General features: G+C 39.4%; 1 protein-coding gene and 2 pseudogenes across 4 annotated transcripts in view; 1 reads left to right on the forward strand and 2 right to left on the reverse strand.

The window, feature by feature from the left end:
* ZMYM6 (zinc finger MYM-type containing 6) overlaps positions 1–19,419 on the reverse strand; it is a 46,452-nt gene extending 27,033 nt beyond the window's left edge. The window contains exons 1-6 of one of the 4 annotated variants that reach the window (XM_057555922.1): positions 19,360–19,419; positions 18,042–18,208; positions 6,404–6,488; positions 5,322–5,571; positions 2,013–2,187; positions 1,721–1,912 (exon numbers count right to left, since the gene is read on the reverse strand). In XM_057555922.1, coding sequence (XP_057411905.1) covers positions 1,721–1,912; positions 2,013–2,187; positions 5,322–5,571; positions 6,404–6,488; positions 18,042–18,134 — 795 coding nt within the window. In that variant the 5' untranslated portion in view covers positions 18,135–18,208; positions 19,360–19,419. The other 3 variants (XM_007182492.2, XM_007182493.2, XM_007182494.2) reach the window with 3 other exon arrangements.
* On the reverse strand, positions 9,248–9,669 carry LOC103013164 (ribonuclease P protein subunit p20-like; annotated as a pseudogene).
* LOC114237994 (40S ribosomal protein S12-like) lies at positions 15,908–16,289 on the forward strand (annotated as a pseudogene).
* Positions 19,420–21,644: the final 2,225 nt, after the last annotated feature.

Genomic DNA, 21,644 nt, shown 5'->3' on the forward strand with positions numbered 1-21,644 from the left:
GACTCTTTAGCAGGAGATAGAAAAGATGTTTAATGTATATTAGGAGATTCTACAGTACTACCTGTAGTTCAAGCTGAGTTTCATAATAAAATTTGCCCGTAAGGTTATTCATGTTTTAAGAAACAACAACAGTAATAATGGCTACCATTTATATAAATCACCAGTGTTATTACTTACTGAGCGCTTACCATGAGCAGGCCCCACACTAAGCAATTTATATACACTGTACCATAAAATCTTTTCAATAACATAGTGAGATACTTTAAAAAATTATACATTTTTTTTGAAAAATTTAAACAAACTTTAAATTAACAAATAAACAATAAAGTAGGAGACTAAACTTACTTCATCTGGCTCCAAAGTCCAAGCTCCTAACTGCTACCCTATACTGTCACTGACACAATATAAGGTCTTTTAGTAATGAATTAAATAGGGAAGTAAAAGGAAGGAAAATATAAATTGCAAAGTTACAATACATAATATTCCTGGTAAAAGAGGAACATCATTCATGCAGTTGATAGGGTATAATACCAGTAACAAAATCAGGAATGGAACTGATTTTTGGAATACATATATATATGTATATATATATACACACACACACATATATAAAACATGGATTTTATTCATGTGAAAGTAGTAACCAGACTGCAAAAAGTGGCTAAGAGTCTAGAAAAGAGATACTTTCCAAAGATGAACATCTATTACCAACTGCTCAAAGGAATTAAAAATAAACCAAACATCCTAACTGAAAAAAACTTTTAATTATCATTTATACCTTTTTAAAAAAATAGCTTTTTAAAGACCCCATATTATTCAGCAATAATTAAATTGACACAAATTAATATATTTAGTAATGAAACTAATAAATAAAAATTAGCTAAAATTTTTAAAAAGGCAGTTGGAAAATAGAAAATAGAAAAAAAAAAAAAGCTACAGTATTCTAATAAGGCAATGTTGCCAGAATAATTACAATTCATTCCAAAACACATTTAGGGCTTCCCTGGTGGCGCAGTGGTTGAGAATCTGCCTGCCAATGCAGGGGACACGGGTTCGAGCCCTGGTCTGGGAAGATCCCACATGCCACGGAGCAACTAGGCCCGTGAGCCACAGCTACTGAGCCTGCGCATCTGGAGCCTGTGCTCCGCAACGGGAGAGGCCGCAACAGTGAGAGGCCCGCGCACCGCGATGAAGAGTGGCCCCCGCTCGCCGCAACTAGAGAAAGCCCTCGCACAGAAACAAAGACCCAACACAGCCAAAAATAAATAAATAAATAAATAAATAAAAAATAAAAATAAAGGAATTCCTCTAAAAAAAAAACACATTTAAAATATATATTTTCTAAAAGGAAAAAGATATGTTTTATATTTGCTGATAGTATCATCTTTTAACTTTGGTCATAGTTTATTCACAATAATATGGGGTTTTCTTCACTATCAATATGTCACAGAATATTTCAGACTCATAGCAAATCATGAAATTATATTTGTGAATTCTTGGCCATGAAGGAAACCCTAAAAAATGACGTAGTTCACCTATATCATCTCACTATCAAAATCAACCCTTACAGCATCAGAATCTATCCCATTTTTCAGGAGGGGAAATCACACACCAAGATCAACTGGTGGGAAGAGCTCACTCTTTTATTCTGCACTTCATCCCTGTGCAGCCATCTCAGAAGGGGTAAGCCCAACTGTACACAACAGACTGATATTCATACCTGTTTATATGCTGTGATACTTGTTGAACTAAAAACCTTCTGGGACTGGCAAGGACCAGAGCTACTATAGCAATAGCTCCCACAGTTCTCACAACAGTTCATGGTAAGGTTGTTGGTAGAATGAAATTTTGAAAAACAGGCATCACTACAAAGACCATGTACCACATTTTGATATTTAACTTCAAATCGAATCTAGGAAATAAAAAAACACATACAGATACAAAATAAGCAAAGCCGGTTAAAAACCTCTAATCTGTGAAGAGAATCCCAATAAAGGTGAAATGTAACTTACATCAGCATTCTTCTGACACATACTGCACCTAGTTGAAATGCTATTGGTATATATGGTAACAACAGGTTTTTTCTTTAGTTCATAAGAAGAAAGGCATGATTGGCTGCAGAAATCTTTGCTAGGAGAGGAATTTTCAAATCGGGTTGTGATCACATCCTTTGGATTTAAAATGTCTCTAAAAATAAATAACAAAGGCAAAATGAAATGTGTCCTTCGTAATTGTAATTTCTTCCTCTTTGTGAGCTAAAATAACTACATTTACTAAGGGCAGCTATTGTATAGTAGTAAATGGGTGGCCCTGGAAAAGGCATCTGGAAAACTGGGTTTGATGATTAGTTCTATTACTTATCATCTGAGTGACAATGAGTGAGGCAATTACTGTCTCAATTTCCTCATGTATAAAACGGAGTTTATAATACTGAATTCATAGATGTGTTGAAGGAGTACTACATTTAAAATATATCTAGCCAGATGCTCATGAAAAAAACATTGAGGCTTCCAGCTCCAACCAAGTTTCATCCACTGGAGCCAACAGAACAAGTGACCATCCCATAACTCCAGACCACAAAACACTTGTCCTCTTACTAGCCAGTAGCTGCCAAGAGTAGAAACATGAATGAAACAAGGGATGAAAAAACTTTTTATTTAAATGTAAGATTTGGGAAACAGATGAACTACCAAAGATTAGCATTAAAAATTAGCATGATATATAATCTTCACTATAACTGAAGAGACCAAAGAAACAAATGACGGACAAAAGCGCTATTAAGGCTTGGTATCAGAGGACAGATGGAAACAAGAATGAAACAAAAAGAATACAAATAACTGAGTTGTTCTATGAGACTTGTAGAGTTATTCTGTAAGAGCTAATTGTTACAATAAGCACTGCCAGTAAAAACAGAGACTAAGTTATTGCCATTCTTCTGACAAGTTTAAAAATTGAAGGAAACAGTCATTAACTAGAAACACTAGTTTCTAATTAATGACCACAAAGTAAAGAAAATTAATGGCAATAATATTATGTACTACAATAATGTACTGGGTAATTTCTATGTGCCAGACATTGTTCTCTTTACTCAAATTATCCAATTTAATTATCAAAAAACTCTGTAAGGTAAGTATTATTAGGACACCAAATCAGGTTAAATAATGACTTGCCAAAGTCATTCAGCTGGTAAGCAGTGAAGCCAGAATACAAATCGAGGCAGTCTGATTCTACAGTCCATGGACTTCATCATTCCACTATTCTGCCTTCCATCCTGTACCTTTATTATACAGAACTCCATGGTAAACTACGAAAGAATAACAACAGCAACAGGGACTTCCCTGGTGGTCCAGTGGTTAAGACTCCGTGCTCCCAATGCAGGGGGCTCAGGTTTGATGCCTGGTCAGGGAACTAAGATCCCTCATGCTAAGATCCTGCATGCCGCACCACACGGCCAAAATAAAAAATAATTAAAAATATAAAGAAACAGCAACAGAGCACTACTTTAATGTTCTAAAACTCACCAAGCCTTACTAATACGACAGTGAATCTTGGAAACCAAGTGGATATGCCTACATGCAGATGAAGTATTAATTGTGAAAAGTAATTTTTCTACTAAAATCAAAGCAATTAAGAATTTTATTTAATAATGTAAATCTGCCAGTGCTATGAATATATAAGTAAACCAATGAGAATGACTTTTTAATGAAATCTGTGCACATAAATATAAATGCATTCTAAACCTTACACATCCAAATATATGTTACATCTTAACATTTATCTTAGAGAAACCATACCTCTCCCAACAACATGGCTCAAACATTTTTTCTAATTTCTCTTTTAGTTTATAAGAACTCTAAGCACAACTTTTTAATTTTATAGTCAGAGACCATGTTTAACAGTATGACTCAGTTTAATCATCTACAGTAGTCAGCTGGTAAGACATCAAGTAACTTCTGGCAATGTGCAAAAATCAAACCCCAGCTTGAAAGATAGATTTATCACCTAACTTAGTCTAAAGGAATGTTTCACAGCCTCTGAAGGCAATGCAAAATCAAGAGACAAAAAAAAATTTTGAATAACAACAGCATTGTGGTAAAAAGCCAAGGACAAGAGTGACTACTTTTAAGAGAATATGTATTTGGATGTACAGGCAGTGTTATGCTCTTTAAAATTTAATTAACTTCCTTTTGATATTTGATATGTTGAGATTGAATATCTAAAAACAAAAAACTAAATGTACTCTTCCAGATCAGTTTCATGAGAATGACATAAAAGAGTTAAAGTAAGGTATTAGAAGGGCATTTTGGAACAAAACTAAATTTGAATATTTAAGTAAAATGTTTTAAAATTCCTCTTTCCTTTTAGTTGGGGATTTCCATTTTAACAGGATCTACTTTTAGATACCTAAGGCCAACACACCAAGCAGATAAAGAAACTATCATATATCGCCAAAGACAAAATAGAGGCCTATAAATTATATGTTAAATATACATAATACCAAATTTATTATTCAAAGTAATAGGATCCCACTTATTAAGCATTTGCTATGTGCTAGGTCCTGTGCCAACACTGTCTCATTAAAACCTGAGGAAGTAGATACTATTTACCAATGAAGAAACTAAGGCTTAGAAAGGTTAAATATCTGGCCCAAGGTCATATAGCTAGTAAGTGATAGAGCTACAATCTAAAACCAAGCTCTTAACTTTCCTTGCTCTACATTAGTGACTACTGACAACATACTGTATTCCTAGAATTGCACTACCACACAAATAGGTAAAACGTGCCAAATTCTTCAAACTTACTGAGGTAGAGAAAGAAGTTTATGTAACTTCGTTGCTATTTCTTCCTCTCTCTGCATCTGTGCATTATTATAAAGTAACAATGACCCCCAACAAAAGTTCGCAAGGACTTTTCAGGAATAAATGCATTATTTTTGTGGCCATTTACCTTCTAAAGAATTAAATAACTTTCATATACTATTATATGGGTGATATTATTTCATTCTATACTTCAATAACTTTCAAGATAACATAATTTTGAACAGTTGTCTACAATTACAGTAGACACAATATATGAGTGGTCCTATAGTTTCTCACAAATAATTTATTTCTTTCTAATTGAAAGAGACAGGAAAACTGGTCTAAGCAATACTTTTTTACATCAAGTCACTTATTTAACTTTACAAAACTTTAGAATTTGCAAACTTCTCAATTAGCTAAAAAGTATTTCCAGGGAAATAAGCTAAAGAGATTTAAAATAGCAATAGCATATTTGAACTAAAAACACTTAAAAAGTAAGGGATATAATTAAGAATTTCATACTTTGAGCAGTTTGCACAGGTTTTCTTGGGAGGAGGTGGTAGGCAGACAGGTGAAGAATATCCGATGATGCACCTTGTGGAGCAAAAGAGCTGAGTAGATCCTGTCTTATGAAATGCAGTTTGCCCCTTATAAAGCATTTTTTTGCAACCAGAACAAAAAACCTGAATAGCTACGGCTGGAACTGAAGGAAGCGATATATTTGGGCCAGATGATGCAAGAGAAAGCTGAAAGCCTGGGGTCAACTGTTGGGCTATAAAAACAAAATAAGAAAAAAAACAACAACAACAAAAACTGTTTTCACATCAACATGAACATATATACATTCTCTATTTTTTAGGACAAATTCCCTCAGTCTTGAAATCCAATATTGAGGCAATAACCACTCTAAAACAGGCAGCTTCAAACTTTTTAACCATGACACATAGTTAGAACTACATTTCACATTATAACCCAAGAGACACACACATACATCTGTATGTGCATGTGTGTGCATGCATGTGTGTGTATATGTATATAAAATTTAATAACTGAAACAGTAGTTTCATGAAATAACGTTTCCTTACTATATGCACCACATTGATATACAGTTGACCCTTAAACAACTCAGAGGTTAGGGGCGCCGACCCCACGCAGTCAAAAATCCGTGTCCTGCTATCTCTGTCTCAAAAACAAAAGAACTGAAAAAAAGAAATGACTCATCCAAGGGCAGGAAGCTGAAACAGTCTGGATAGAATCAGGACTCAAACCCTAGTTCTTCTGATTCCACATATTGTGATCTCCAATGGAACATAAAAATGTCCCCACACTTAATTTACAGATCTGTAGAATAAAAATACAGGTACTATATTTATTGAAAAAAATCACCTGTAAGTGGACCTGCACAGTTCAAACCCATGTTGTTCAAGGATCAACTGTAATTATATTCCACTTTTTAAAATACTGGTCAAGACCAGCTAGCCAGTTTGAAAAGCACTGCTTTGTCTAAAGGAAGAAAAAGACTTACATGAGGTACTTTCCCTTAATTCTACTCGTCAGAATATAACAAATACTGATTCTAACTAACTTACAGTTCTGTTTCTTACCAAGAGGACTGTCACTGACTGAAAAGACAGCACTAATTTTCAGTTCACTTTCTTGAGTTTTCGGCTTTGAAGCATGTACATATTCCTTAAAGAAAAAAAGAAGAGAGAGAGAGAAATGAATACAGTGTTAGTACTGAGGAAACTAGAAATTCAAACAAAAAAATAACTGTCATATTCATCTCTTCTACATTATAGTCGTAATCGCCTTCAAATACCTCAAAAGTCAAAATTTACAAGTTATCAGACTAGATTCAATCTTTTTTTTTCTTTTTTTTTTGGCTGCGTTGGGTCTTCGTTGCTGCGTGCGGGCTTTTTCTAGTTGCGGCGAGCGGGGGCTACTCTTCGTTGCAGTGGGCAGGCTTCTCATTGCGGTGGCTTCTCTTGTTGCGGAGCACAGGCTCTAGGTGCACAGGCTTCAGTAGTTGTAGTACACAGGCTCAGGAGCTGTGGCTCGCAGGCTGTAGAGCGCAGGCTCAGTAGTTGTGGCACACGGGCTTAGTTGCTCCACAGCATGTGGGATCTTCCCAGACCAGGGCTCGAACCTGTGTGCCCTGCATTGGCAGGCAGATTCTTAACCACTGCACCACCAGGGAAGCCCTAGATTTAATCTTTACAAAAAGGATCTTTAGAATTGAAGAATCTTTTTTTTTTTTTTTTTTTTTTTTTAAACTTTTATTTATTTATTTATTTATTTATGGCTGCGTTAGGTCTTCGTTTCTGTGCGAGGGCTTTCTCTAGTTGCGGCTAGTGGGGGCCACTCTTCATCGCGGTGCACGGGCCTCTCACCGTCGCGGCCTCTCTTACTGCGGAGCACAGGCTCCAGACGCGCAGGCTCAGTAATTGTGGCTCACGGGCCCAGTTGCTCCACTGGCATGTGGGATCTTCCCAGACCAGGGCTCAAACCCGTGTCCCCTGCATTGGCAGGCAGATTCTCAGCCACTGCGCCACCAGGGAAGCCCCTGAAGAATCTTTTATGATAGTTATATCTACTTCTCAAATGTAATCTTGATATATGGGAGTAATACACAGCTATTTCAATGCTGAGCACTAACCCTTTTATAGGCTGTGTTTATAAGGGAGCAATAAATGAAATTAAATCTGAATGATTTAGAGTTTGAATCAAATTAGTAATTTTAGCCAACAGAGTTGCAAGTGGCGTATCTCTTAATGTCAGAAAAGACACAAGTTTCAATGCAATCTGCTCATTATACAAAAAATCAACACAGCCTAAATCAGGTTTATCTTTAATATATTCTTCAAAATGCTTTAAAATAACACGTAATCATGAAAGAAATTAAAATACATATACCTAACTTGAAAAAGAGTGCCCCTTATTCTGAGATCAGAACTACCCTACATTTTGGAGCGGCAGGGGGCGGGGGGGTTGTTAAAACAGCCTTACATATTTCAAATAAAGTTTATTTTTTTAAATGACAGTGTTCTTTTTTTTTAGTTATAGTATTTTATTTATTTTATTTGTGACTGCATTGGGTCTTCGTTGCTGTGCGCAGGCTTTCTCTAGTTGTGGCGAGTGGAGGCTACTCTTTGTTGCGGTGTGCGGGCTTCTCATTGTGGTGGCTTCTCTTGTTGCGGAGCACGGGCTCTAGGCACGTGGGCTTCAGTAGTTGTGGCTCGCGGGCTCAGCAGTTGTGGTGCATGGGCTCAGTAGTTGTGGCACGTGGGCTTCAGTAGTTGTGGCTCGCGGGCTCTAGAGCGCAGGCTCAGTAGTTGTGGTGCACGGGCTTAGTTGCTTCATGGCATGTGGGATCTTCCCGGACCAGGGCTCGAACCCGTGTCCCCTGCACTGGCAGGCAGATTCTTAACCACTGCGCCACCAGGGAAGCCCTCAAAGTTTTTAAAAATAGTCTTACTTTTTTGAAACAATGGTGATAATAAATGGTAGTTGTATTTTTAATCTCCCTGTACTTAGCAAAATAAATGACAAATGTATCAGTTCCCAAAGTTACTCTGGAATTTCTTTGGAATATTAAATGCCGAAGATTAAGAACCACTGCATTAATTTATCACTTCCCGTGATGTACGCTATGGCACCAAACAAACTGCTGCCTATAAGGTAAGAATTATTGAACCTTCTTTATGGATGAGGAAAGTGAGGCTTAGAGATGTTCATCAACTTGTCCAAGGTCACAAAGATACTAAGTTCACAGATGGGAATCAAACCCAGGTCTCTCTGTTTCAAAACCCATGCTGTCTCCCTCCTAAATGTACAAATACAATATAACATAATTACTATAATGAATTCAAACCCTGGTCCCCAATTGAAATTAAGTTCCCCTGTTGTAGCTTCTCCCATCTCCTTTCACTCATAGCACTTGTCATAATACATCATATCATATTTATTTGGGTGATAATCTGTTTAATGTCTAACACCCCTCCTCCTCCCCCACACATACACATGGACCAAAAGGACCATGTCCACTAGGGACAGGGACCATATCTGTTTTTCCACCTCTGTACATTCAACACCCAGCACAGTCAACATAACAAAGAAGACTATGGGTTCCAAGAGCAGACAGAAACAGGTGTGATCCTGGTTCTTTTTTTTTTTTTTTTTTTGCAGTGGGGTGGCCGGGCACCAACACAACTTGATACGTTTGACTGTATAGGACAATGGTTACAGAACACAAAGATTCAGAAAGACCCACTGCTTGGGCCCAACAAAAGACAATATTCGCCCTCTGAATTCATAGTCCTCGGGGCTGCAAGGAGGACAGGCTTTTTCCTACATGCCTCTGGTAGAAGGTCCATGACAGTACTCAGTAGAGCCATATCTGAGCCTAGTTGTATGCAGTGGGTAGATAAGACAGGCCAGCCTCATTTCAATTACTTGGGTGCGACCCTGAAGACACAGATGTGGATGACTGAGTTGTTGTAGATCTGGGTCAGCAGCTCTCACGTGTAAGTCTCTGGTTCCAGCTCATCGACAAGCTCCACAGTGGAGGTACTGGCACCACCTGCAGGGACCCGAAGCTGCCAGCCTGAAGCTGTAGGGCAATGTTGATGGTGCAGTTAATGGCCAGGCCCAAGCCGTGGATGTAGATCTCAGTGCATGAGTTCTGACCCCATGCTCGTCCGTCCAGCAGTTTCTGGCAGTGGGCCAGCTGGGCCTTAACGTCAGTCTTCATGTTGACAGAAATGTCACTGGGCTTCCGGCGCAGGCAGTGGGGAAGCCACATCCACAGGGTGTACTAAACCGGGTCCAGCTCAGCCTCGACGGCCCCGCGGGGCTCTCGGTTTTCAGCCATACTGTGTGCCTCCCTCCGGTCCACAGTGCCCTCCACACGCATGTGGCCCACTCCCCTGCCAGGCCACTCAAGCGTTGCACCAACCCGCCAGAATACAGAATGCTGCCCATGACCCCAAGGCCCCAAGAAGGGAAGAAAAGGAAAGGGGTATGCCGCAGGAATGCCAGAACACTAGCGATCCCGGTTCTTAAACAAGTTATTTAATCTTTCTCAGTTTCAACTTCCTTATCTATAAAGATAATATTATCTAACCCACTGGACTAGATTTATGGGGGATAAATGATTTAATACAAATAAAGTATGTATTGTGATGCCTTACAGTTAGCCAGAAGTTAAACATGATTTAGGAACAAAAATGCTAGCTCTTACTATTTTCATAATTATGACATCGAATAAATATTTGTTGAATGAATGAATCTAAGTTCATTCAATTCAAAGTGGACATTCAAGTTCATTCAATTCAAATGTTCTTAAACATTATACTTAAATAACAATATTTATTTATTGGCACTTGCAAAAAAAGGAGGAAGTTAAAAGTACCTATATACACCTCCTTCAACTTACCAAAAAGAACACTTAAGACTCAATAAAAAATTATCATCTTACCATCAACTCAATCTCTAGTATTTTTCTAATATGCCTGTTACATTTCCCTAGTCAGTTTCTTTTACTTCATAAAGTAACTGTTCCACACCTCCATCACTCATAAGTCCCAACCCCACATACTTCCTGCTCAATAATGTTTCTATTTCACCAAGAAAACAGAAGCAGCTAAGTAAGAATTCCTGTAACATCCTGATTCCCCCCCTCCACCATGCCTACAAATTGATCAGCAAACTGTCCTTGAACCTTACAGGAAAAGGCAACCTTCTCAGCCATGACTAAAACAGTGCTTATGTTCAGGATCCCTTTCCCTCTCCCTTCTTACAGCACTTCATACTGTCTTTGTGTGTCCTCAGCCTCTCTCCACTTTGTCAACTAAAAGCAGCATGAACCGTAAAGAGGCAAAAAGGTAGTTTATTTGGGTTCTTAGAATTGTAATTCAGGGATCACAGATTCTGGAAGAACCCAGAATAGTGTCCCATTGGAGGAAAATGGGTAGAGGTTTCTATGGGGAAAAGGAGGAAGTTCACGAAGGCTTACACAAGCTGTTTACCAAGAATGTGGACTGGACGATAAATCTGTTCTGTTCATACAACTGGGTTATCAAGCACGTCTCATCCATTACTAGGGAAAGGTATGGCTTCCTTAGTCCAGAAAGAGTCCAGTTCTCAGCATTGTTCTTTCCTTTTCGCAACTCAGCAACTATTCAGCAGTTTTACGTTAGAGAGTTCAGCAAAAGTTCAGCATGGGCAGCAAATGTGGAGATCCTCAAGACAGTCTCAGTCATTCTTGCCTTTGTTCCTTTCACAACCTCCATATAGGTTTCTTCCCTTCAGCTTATAAGGAACTTATTCCCTAAGGAACTACTGCCCTCTCTTCTCTCTCCCTTTACAACCGAACTTAGAGAAAAAGTATTCCATTCTTTCTCTACTTCCTCACTTTTGATTCCCTCCTGAACACAATGCAATCAGGCTACTGCTTCAACTGAAGGTGTTTTAAGATAACCAATCATCTCACTATTGCGTAATTCAACAAACAATTTTAGGTTTTATCTTACTTGGCTTCTCAGATACATCTGACACTGCCAATGATTCCACTGGTTGTCTTCAGATTATGTTATTACTTCAATTCACCGTTACTATTTCTTAGTATCCTTCATTGATCTTATATTCACCCCTGAAGTCAATGGTTCCAAATTCAGTGGCATCAGAAGCCCCTAAAAGTCTTATTAAGACATAGAGTGTTGGGTTTCAGGCTCAGAATTTCTGGTTCAGCAGGTCTGGAGCAGGGCCCAAGAATATACGTTTCTAACAAGTTCCCAGGGAATGATGAGGCTGCTGCTTGGGGGACTACTTTGAAGCCATTTTGAAGCACTGAATTAATCTAGTTCCCAGCTTTCTATCCTGAGCTCTACTCTCTCTTCTCGACTTTATCACCTATATAGGGTTATCAGATATAGCAAATAAAAATATAAAATGACCAGTTAAATCTGAATTTCAAATAAACAACAAATAGTTCTTTAGTATAAGTAAGTCCCAAACATTGCATGCAACATATTTATATGAAAAAATATTCATTGTTCATTTGGTAATCAAATTTAACTGAGCAGGGCTTCCCTGGTGGCGCAGTGGTTGAGAATCCGCCTGCCAATGCAGGGGACACGGGCTCGAGCCCTGGTCTGGGAAGATCCCACATGCCGCGGAGCAACTAGACCCGTGAGCCACAACTACTGAGCCTGCGCGTCTGGAGCCTGTGCTCCGCAACAAGAGAGGCCGCGATAGTGAGAGGCCCGCGCACCGCAATGAAGAGTGTCCCCCGCTCGCCGCAACTAGAGAGAAGAGCCCTCGCACAGAAACGAAGACCCAACACAGCCAAAAATAAATAAATAAATAATTTAAAAAAAAAAAAAAAAAATTTAACTGAGCATTCTACATTTTTATCTGGCAACACTATACCTACAGGTAGATAACTCTCTGATCTCTAAATACCACATCCATATGGGCAAATGCCTCCCAGTGCAAATTACCACTTGAATGTCCCACAAGCCCCTTAAACACAACAGATTCCAATACTTATTACTTCCCCCCAATCCTGTTCCTAGCCCCTCAGTAAATGGTATCATCACAAACTCAACTTACTGAAGCCAGAAACCTCTTGAGTATTCCTGGATCCTCCTTGACCCTCATATTTCATTTGCTATCTCTAAGTTGGATCAATTCTACCTAAGCATCTAAAATCTATTCTCTTCTCCCACTTTACTACTGAAATACTCAACCACTAAACACACCACATTCTCTCACCCCTCCATGACTTGGCACATGCTCTTCTCTCTGTCTGAAGATCTTAATCAATTGCTATAACTCAAGCGCTACCCACCCTGTGAAGCCTTCCTCTCCTCCCTAGACAGATATAAGGGATCCTTTCCCTGTGCTCCCAATGCACCTTACACAATATTTAAAATTACAGTAATTACATAATACTGTGATTTTATATCTGTACAGAAGTGGCACAAAGCAACAGAAAGAATATGTTTGAAGCCAGTCAAAACTAAGTTCCTACTTTAGTTCTGATGCTTCCTTTGAGTTTGCAAGTTACTTAACCTGTCCTTCCTTCAGTTCCCTTTTTTGTAAAATGGGGTAAGGATACTTCCCTCCTATGTTTGTAGAGTTTAAATGAGAATAGGTAAGACATACTTAGCATACCTTCTGGCAGGGAGCAGTCACCCAGCAAATAATTACCTCTCCCATTTCCATACCTTTATTCCCCCTTACACTATCAATTCTCTTGAGAGCAGAGGCCCTATCTTTTCATCTTTGTAGCTCCTCTGAAAACAAAATAACTAACAAAGCTTAGCATCCCACTTAAGGGTTTGGGCTCTTGAACCAGACTGCCTGGGTTCAAATGCTAACTCACCCACTTACTAGTTGTGTTACATTTAGTTTAGCAAGTTACCATCTGTCTCTCTGTTTCCTTGTATGTAAAGTGGGGATAATAACGTACTTAACTCTAGGGTTGTAAGCGTCACATGTAAACTGCTTACAATGGTGTTCAACAAGTGCTTTAGGTTATATAAACAGGAATAAAAGTCACTGAACGACTGAATGAGAGCTCAACTATAGCTTTAATATCCGGAACAGACCCTTAGTATATCATAAAATACTCAACTTTTCAATTTTTTGCCTCCTATTTTCCAATATTCAAATATGACATGAAAAATTGCACACACTATTTGTTCAACTGGCTTTTCCATCATAGGCCACACTCTCAATCATGAAAAATTATAGCCTATTCACCTTGAAGCATTAATATAAACCAAAAGGAACTAAGTAGGTCCCTATCCACTTAAATTTACAATGTAAGCTGTTAATGGGATTTTCATTATCACAATTTTTATACAGAAAGAATACTCAATTAACTCAGTACAATATTTCTTAAATTTTTATACTACAGGCAAGGTACGATGAAAGAAATATTGGATCTGGAATTTTAAAAAACTGGTTTTGTATCCCAGCTGTGCCATGAGACCTTGGTGAAGTCACTTATTCCGTCAGGCTCAGTTTCCTCATCTGTGAAACACAGGCTCTTTTATTTTAATTATTGAGCATGTGCCAGTCTTTGTGCAAGGAATTGAGATCAAATAAAACCAGACCCGGGAAAACAAAATTCATTGACCTCCAGATGCCATAATAAATGTAAAAGCACTACACGATTAAAAAAAAAAAAAAAAGAGAGAAAGAATGGCTAATTCTACCTGAGTGACAGTTAAACTATATCTTAAAAGAGGAGGAACTTTTTGCCAAGCTACCCAGTTTAGGATACACAGGCAGAAGAAATGGCATGTGCAAAGGCAAGGAATTAAAAATCAACAGAATATACCTTTCTGTGAAATGCAAATCGTTTGCAGGAGCATAGATTAGAAAAGGTGGGAAGCACTACTGGGCATATACCCTGAGAAAACCATAATTCAAAAAGAGTCATGTACCACAATGTTCATTGCAGCTCTATTTACAACAGCCAGGACATGGAAGCTACCTAAGTGTCCATCGACAGATGAATAGATAAAGAAGATGTGGCACATATATACAATGGAATATTACTCAGCCATAAAAAGAAATGAAATGGAGGTATTTGTAATGAGGTGGATGGAGTTAGAGTCTGTCATACAGAGTGAAGTAAGTCAGAAAGAGAAAAACAAATACAGTATGCTAACACATATATACGGAATCTAAGGGAAAAAAAAAAAAAAAAAAGGCCATGAAGAAGCTAGTGGCAAGACAGGAATAAAGACACAGACCTACTAGAGAAAGGACTTGAGGATATGGGGAGGGGGTGGGGTGAGATGTGACAGGGTAAGAGAGTGTCATGGACATATATACACTACCAAATGTAAAATAGATAACTAGTGGGAAGCAGCCGCACAGCACAGGGAGATCAGCTCGGTGCTTTGTGACCACCTAGAGGGGTGAGATGGGGAGGGTGGGAGGGAGGGAGATGCAAGAGGGGAGAGAAATGGGAACATATTGTATATGTATAACTGATTCACTTTGTTATAAAGCAGAAGCTAACACACTATTGTAAGGCAATTAAACTTCAATAAAGATGTTAAAAAAAAAAAAAGAAAGAAAGAGAAAAACAAATACAGTATGCTAACACATATACATGGAATCTAAAAATAAAAAGGTTCTGAAGAACCTAGGGGCAGGACAGGAATAAAGATGCAGACGTAGAGAATGGACTTGAGGACATGGGGAGGGGGAAGGGTAAGCTGGGACGAAGTGAGAGAGTGGCACTGACATATACACACTACCAAATGTAAAACAGATAGCTAATGGGAAACAGCCACATAGCACAGGGAGATCAGCTCGGTGCTTTGTGACCACCTAGAGGGGTGGGTTAGGGAGGGTGGGACGGAGATGCAAGAGGGAGGAGACATGGGGATATATGTATATGTATAGCTGATTCACTTTGTTATACAGCAGAAACTAACACACCATTGTAAAGCAATTATACTCCAATAAAGATGTTAAAAAAAAAAAGAAAGAAAAGAAAAGGTGGGAAGGATGAGTGATGACACTGAAGAGGAAAACAAAGGCCTAAACATGGATAGTTCAGATGTCACACTAAAAAGTTTATGACGGGCTTCCCTGGTGGTGCAGTGGTTGAGAGTCTGCCTGCTAGTGCAGGAGACGCGGGTTCGGGCCCTGGTCTGGGAGGATCCCACATGCCGCGGAGCGGCTGGGCCCGTGGGCCACGGCTGCTGAGCCTGCGCGTCTGGAGCCTGTGCCCCGCGGCGGGGGGGACCGCGATGGTGGGAGGCCCGCGCACCGCGATGAAGAGCGGTCCCCGCACCGCGATGAAGAGTGGCCCCCGCTTGCCGCAGCTGGAGAAAGCCCTCGCACGAACCGAAGACCCAGCACAGCCAAAAATAAATAAATAAATAAATAAATAAATAAAATTTAAAAAGTTTATGTTTTGTCCCGCATGAGGAGACAGGGTCTTTAAAGAGAGCAGTGTCATCAGATCTATAAAGAGTACCATAGTGCTCTTTCCCTGTTGCTGGGGAAATGCGTGGGAGGTAGAGGCCCCGGTGCATTCAAGATTCAGCTCCACCCATAACCCATTGCTGTGGCCATAACCCACCGCCTTGGTGGAGGAAAGCATTTCCACTGGAGGTGTAATGGACATTAATACTGCTTTACAAGAGGTGCTGAAGACCACCCTCATCCAGGACGGTCTAGCATGTGGGATTCCGAAGCTGCCAAAGCCTTAGACAAGTGCCAAGCCCATCTTTGTGTGCTTGCATCCAATTCTGATGAGCTTATGTCAAGTTGGTAAAGGCCCTTGTGCTGAATGACAAATCAACCTAATTAAGGTTGATGGTAACAAGAAACTAGGGGAATGGGTAGGCCTCTGTAAAACTGACAGAGAGGAAAAACCCTGTAAAGCAGATGGTTGCAGTTGTGTGGTGGTTAAGCAAAGAGTCTCAGGCCAAGGATGTCATTAAGGAGTACTTCTAACAGAAGAAATGATCAAATTAAAAACTTGGCTCTTGTTCCTCAAAAAAAAAAAAGAGTATCACTATACAGAGTTTTGGTGAGATATGTGACTGAAGACATGACGATGAATAGGAAACTGTTATAGAAGTCCAGATGAGAAATAATAAAATAGGGAGGAAAGAGCAGGGTAAAAAAAATTCTTAAAAGGTAGAACCCACAAAACTTGACAAACAAATGGTTACTTCTGGCAAAAAGAAGAGAAAGAATTTACCATATGGAGGGAAAATAAGTGTCATGGATACCACCATCTCCCACCCCACATTCTGTAGACACTACCTCAGAACCCTTCGCAGCACAGCATTTTAGGAAGGCGTGGAGTGGATGAACAAGACAACATCTACTTGACATCCCTGTCCTGGAATGACACTGCCTTTGAGATAATATGAGAAATAGAGTATTATCATTATTACTTATTTTATTATTTATATTTTCAATATTATTGATTTGCTTATGCAATGAAGCCAATAACTAGAGTATAAAGCAAAAGAACTGTCCACGAAGGAAAAAAAAAATCGTTTTTTGCCAGAACAACTAACTGGTCTCTCCACACTAATCTCCACAGATTTCCAATCTGGGTCCCTAAAAGGTAGCCATATGATCTTCCCAAACATGTTTATCTTGTTTTCCCAAGTAAAACCCTACAATGGCTTCCCAAAGCTCTCAGGAGAAGACCAAAATTCGTAACAAGGTCCACAAGGTTCTGCATAATCTGGCCCCAAACTACCTAGTGCCTCATCCTAGAAGTAGGATAGCATAGGCTCTGAAGTCTGATACCTGGGTTTGAATTCAATCTTTGCCATTTATGAGCTGTGATCTGTGGTAAACTACGTGACCTCTTTGTACTTGGTTTCCTCATCTCTAAAATGGGGATAATAATATGGTTGTGAGAATGGTGCCTGGCACAGTCTAAGTACATATAAGTATTAATAGTAATAAGTTAGTATTTATAAGGTCATGTTACTATGATATAATATACTCTACATATTGACATATTAATACCACTATTAGTATTGTTATTATGATCATCACTATCATCGTCATCACCATTTTTGCACCTCTTCTGTTCCAGACCCGCTGGTCTCGCAGTCCTTCAAAAGAACCATGCATCTTTGCAAATCAGAGCTTTCCTGTATGCAGATCACTCTACCTGGAACTCTCCTCCATGCCTTCGCCTAGTCAATTCATTCTTCATAATTCAGCTGACAAATCCTTCTCTAGCCCCCTGCCCCCAATCAAAACTAGGTCAGATTCCCCATTTCAGGCTTTTCTTCCACAGCACTTGTCTTAGTTTGTAATTATATATATCATGTGATCAATTACTTGTGTAATGTCTATCTCCTCTACTAACCTGCAAGCTCTATGAGGGAAGGCACTAAACTGATTTTGCTCACTCCTGGATCCCCAGAGCCTGGCATAGAGTAGACCACAAATACCTACAGAATAAACGGAAACTACTATCGGATACAAGAGAATTTTTTAAAAAGGTACCAATGGAAAAAGGGTAATACACATTACTTTCTTCTCACAAAAAGAAATATAATAGAGTTACCAAGATCTTTTTTCATTCAAAGAGCAGAAAAGGTGATTTACTCATCTAATGGGGAAAAAATCAGTTTGGGTTACCTTACAAGTCAGAAACTAACTAAAAATTTGAATTCACCAGGTAGAAAAGAAGAAATAAAAAAAATTTTTTAATAAATATGAAATGCTTACTTGAGCATTGTCAGGTTCTTCTTTAATTTTGTCCAGAAGCCCCCGCTGTGGTGCCATCGCTTTGCCACATTCACCATCCAAAGGTTCTTTCATTCTAATTTTTTAGGTAAAGGAATTCCCCGGTCTAAAACTAATAGATTTCTTCTTGGTGATGGATAGCTGGATTCCTAAAACACAACATAAAGGATTGGTATTCTGGCTTTTTTTTTTTTTTCCATGTTTATCTATATCAAAAGCTTTGTGTTGAGCACAAGGTTTTAGAGCTAAGCATTTGAAAAAAACAACTCTTCTGGGGCCATGACTCTTCTCCTTTCTTCCTGCCTTCTGCTTCTTTAGTAGCTGCCTTCACATAAAAAAAGTCTTAACAGCAATAGCTCCCACTTCCCTGATAGCTTTAAAGACAAATACTCTGGTCTTTTATATGTTGAAAGTTACTGAGGTAATTAGACTGGCAGACCAACACGTGAGAGGAAGTTACCAAGCTCTTAGAAGAAAGGACTCAGAAATACTGTTTCTGAGTCCATGAGAATTAGTACTTGGAGGCCCACCTCAGCTTCTATTTCTCAAAGTGGGGCACACCAAGCTCCCCACCCCCACCTCTAACTCAGCCTTCACTAGAGGCCTCCATAAGGGCCCCAACTCGGCTTAAAGATAGATGAGAGCGCAAGTTGCCACCACAAATGAACAGGTATACCCTTACTTAAAGTGGACCACCTGCAGGGTCTCATGGGGGGCCGTGCCCAGGAATGAGCCCCTCTGAGATTCGCTTCCCAATATGCCTTCTTGTAAACAAGATTAGTCATTCAGCGGACTTCCCTTCCCCTAAACAGGACGTAGTACACCTGAAGCAAAAAGGAAACTCTCCAAAGTTGTCTTTACCCAGTCAAGCCAGACATGGAAATGGGCAACTGGCTTAACGACCAGTGCGAGGGATGAGAACTTAGAACCACCGGCCACAGTTACAACAACCTATGGGCTCTCGTGTCGTAATCGCTCCCAAAATCTCGTCCCCACTAATAATTCCCACGCCTGTCACAGAGTACAAACGCTGCAACTTTGTATCTTTTGGAGAGAACGCGACCCGCAAATGCCTGTCAGCGTGTCCCTGCAGCGAAACCGCAACGCCCGACGGCGCCGCTTCCGCCCAGCGCCCGCCTCGTCACGTGGCGCGGCCGCCGCCCCGCCCCACGCGGCCCCTCCCGCTGCTACCGGCCGCGCTCACCTTCTGGTGGCTTCCCTGCTCCCGGGGCGCACCGACCGGGGAAGGGGGAGTAGAACCCAAGGCCCCCACGCTGGGACGAAGATTATTTTCTCTTACGGGAATTTTTCCGCCTCATCCATTGCAACGCAACACCCGGACAACTGCGCGTGCGTAACCCTGGTCTCCGCCCCCTTTCCCATTATGCTCCAGACCTGAGCTGAGTGGATTTCCCAGCATTCCTCTTTCCTCAGTTATGGTTGACTTCTTAAAGAGACCAAAACCCAATGGTGAGAAGATGGAGGAAGGGATTGGGAGGAAACTAAGGGGCGTAAGATGACGCTGTTAAGTGCCCTGCACCATTCTTTATTGCCCATGTCTGGAAAGGTGACCTGCCAAGAGAACATGAATAAATAATAGCTGATATTTATTAAGCCAAGTGTTTGATAAACACTTGATATGAATCTTTCCACTTAATGCTCACCACAGCTCCAAGAGGTACAAATTTTTGTCTGGGAGCTGTAAATGAAGACATTAACTTGTTCAAAGTCAAGATTTGATGTGTTTTCATTCAACATTGTTTTGGAGATACATCTATGATCTGTGAGGCTGTCGTTTATTTGTTTTGACTGCTGTATAGTATTCCACTTTATGAATGTGCTACAGTTTAACTGTCTACTTCTGATGGACATTTGAGTTATTTCCAATTTTTGGCTATTAGGAATAATAGTGCCGTGAACATTCCTGCCTCTTGTGACACATATGCTAGGTTTATACCTAGCAGTGAAATTGCTTGTTGTGTATATATGAAACTTAAGTGGATAATTTCAAACAACTTTAGAAAGTGGTTGTTTCAGTTTGTACTTCCACCAGCCATTTATAAGAATTCCATTTACCCCACATCCTTGCCGGTAATTACTACTGTACATCTTTTTAATTTTAACCATTCTGGTGGGGGTATAGTGGTATCTTGTTGTGATTTTAATTTGGATTTCCCAGATTTCTAATGAGGTTGAACCCATTTTCATGTTTTTTGATATCTGGATAGCTCATTTTATGAAGTGCCTGTTCAAGTCTCTTACTCATTTTTGTATTGGATTGTCTGCCATTTTCTTATGGATATAAATTCTGGTGTCCTTTGATGAACATAAAAGACCTTTTTGCTTAGTGTTTCTTGTGTCCTGTCAAGAAATATTTTCCTACCAAAGGTTCTGATTGACTTATGGAATTGTTATTACTTTGTCTTTCTCATTTAGATCTACAATCCATCTAAAGTTGTATCTTCTGTATGGTGTGAAGTAAGTCAGGTTTCATTTTTTCCATGTGAATATTAAGCTGATTAAGTGCTGTTGTTTAAAAGTCTGTGCTTTCCCCCACTGTTCTTTATCATCACCTGTATATATATAAGTTGTCTATAAATGTGGGTTTGTTTGAAGACTATGTAATCTATTCCTTTTGTCTCTTTTTGTGGAAATATCACACTGTCTTTATTTCTGTAATAGCTTTATAATAAATCTTGATATCTGGTAGAAAAAGTCCTTTATCCCATTATGTTCTTCAAGACTGTCTTGGCTTTTCTTGGTCCTTTGCATATTCATATACATTTTAGAATCATCTTGCCAAATGTGACAAAATTTTCCTTATAAATTTTAGAGTCAGCTAGGATTTTGTTTAGTATTACACTAAGGCTGTAAACCTGTTTTGGAGAATTGCCATTTGTTATACACTGTGTTGAATTGTTTCCCCCAAAAAGATATGTTGAATTCCTAACCCTCAGAATGTGACCTTATTTGGGAATACGGTTGTTGCAGATGTAATTATTTAAGACAAGGTCATATTGGAGTAGGGTTGGCCTTAATCAAGTATGACTGGTGTCCTTATAAGAAGAGGAGATGTAGAGACAGACACATGAAGGGAGACCACCAGTTGACAATTGGGGCAGAGATTGAAGTGCTGCAACTGCAAGCCAAGGAATGTCAAGGATTGGTGTTAAACACAAGAAGCTAGAAGAGGTAAGGAAAGATCCTCCCATACAGATTTCAAAGAGAGAATGACCCTACTGAAACCTTGATTTTAGCCTGCAAGCCTCCCGAACTATGAGACAATAAATTTTTATTAGTAGCACTTTATGACAGCAGGTCCAGGAAACTAACACAGCATTATATAGGGTTGACTCCTCCAATCCATGAAAATGGTATATCTGTCCATTTATTTAAATGCCTGTAATTTAATAATGTTTTATAGTTTTTAAGTATAGCGAGCTAACATCCTTTTAAGATTTTTTTCTGGATCTTTGATATTTTATGTCATTTTAAATGGTAAAATTTCATTTTCTAATAGTTCATTTCAATTGTAGAACTACAATTGACTTTTGTATGTTGGTCTTGAAGCCAGCACAGTTGCTA

This window comes from Balaenoptera acutorostrata, chromosome 1, assembly GCF_949987535.1.
Source record: "Balaenoptera acutorostrata chromosome 1, mBalAcu1.1, whole genome shotgun sequence".
NCBI lineage: Eukaryota > Metazoa > Chordata > Mammalia > Artiodactyla > Balaenopteridae > Balaenoptera > Balaenoptera acutorostrata.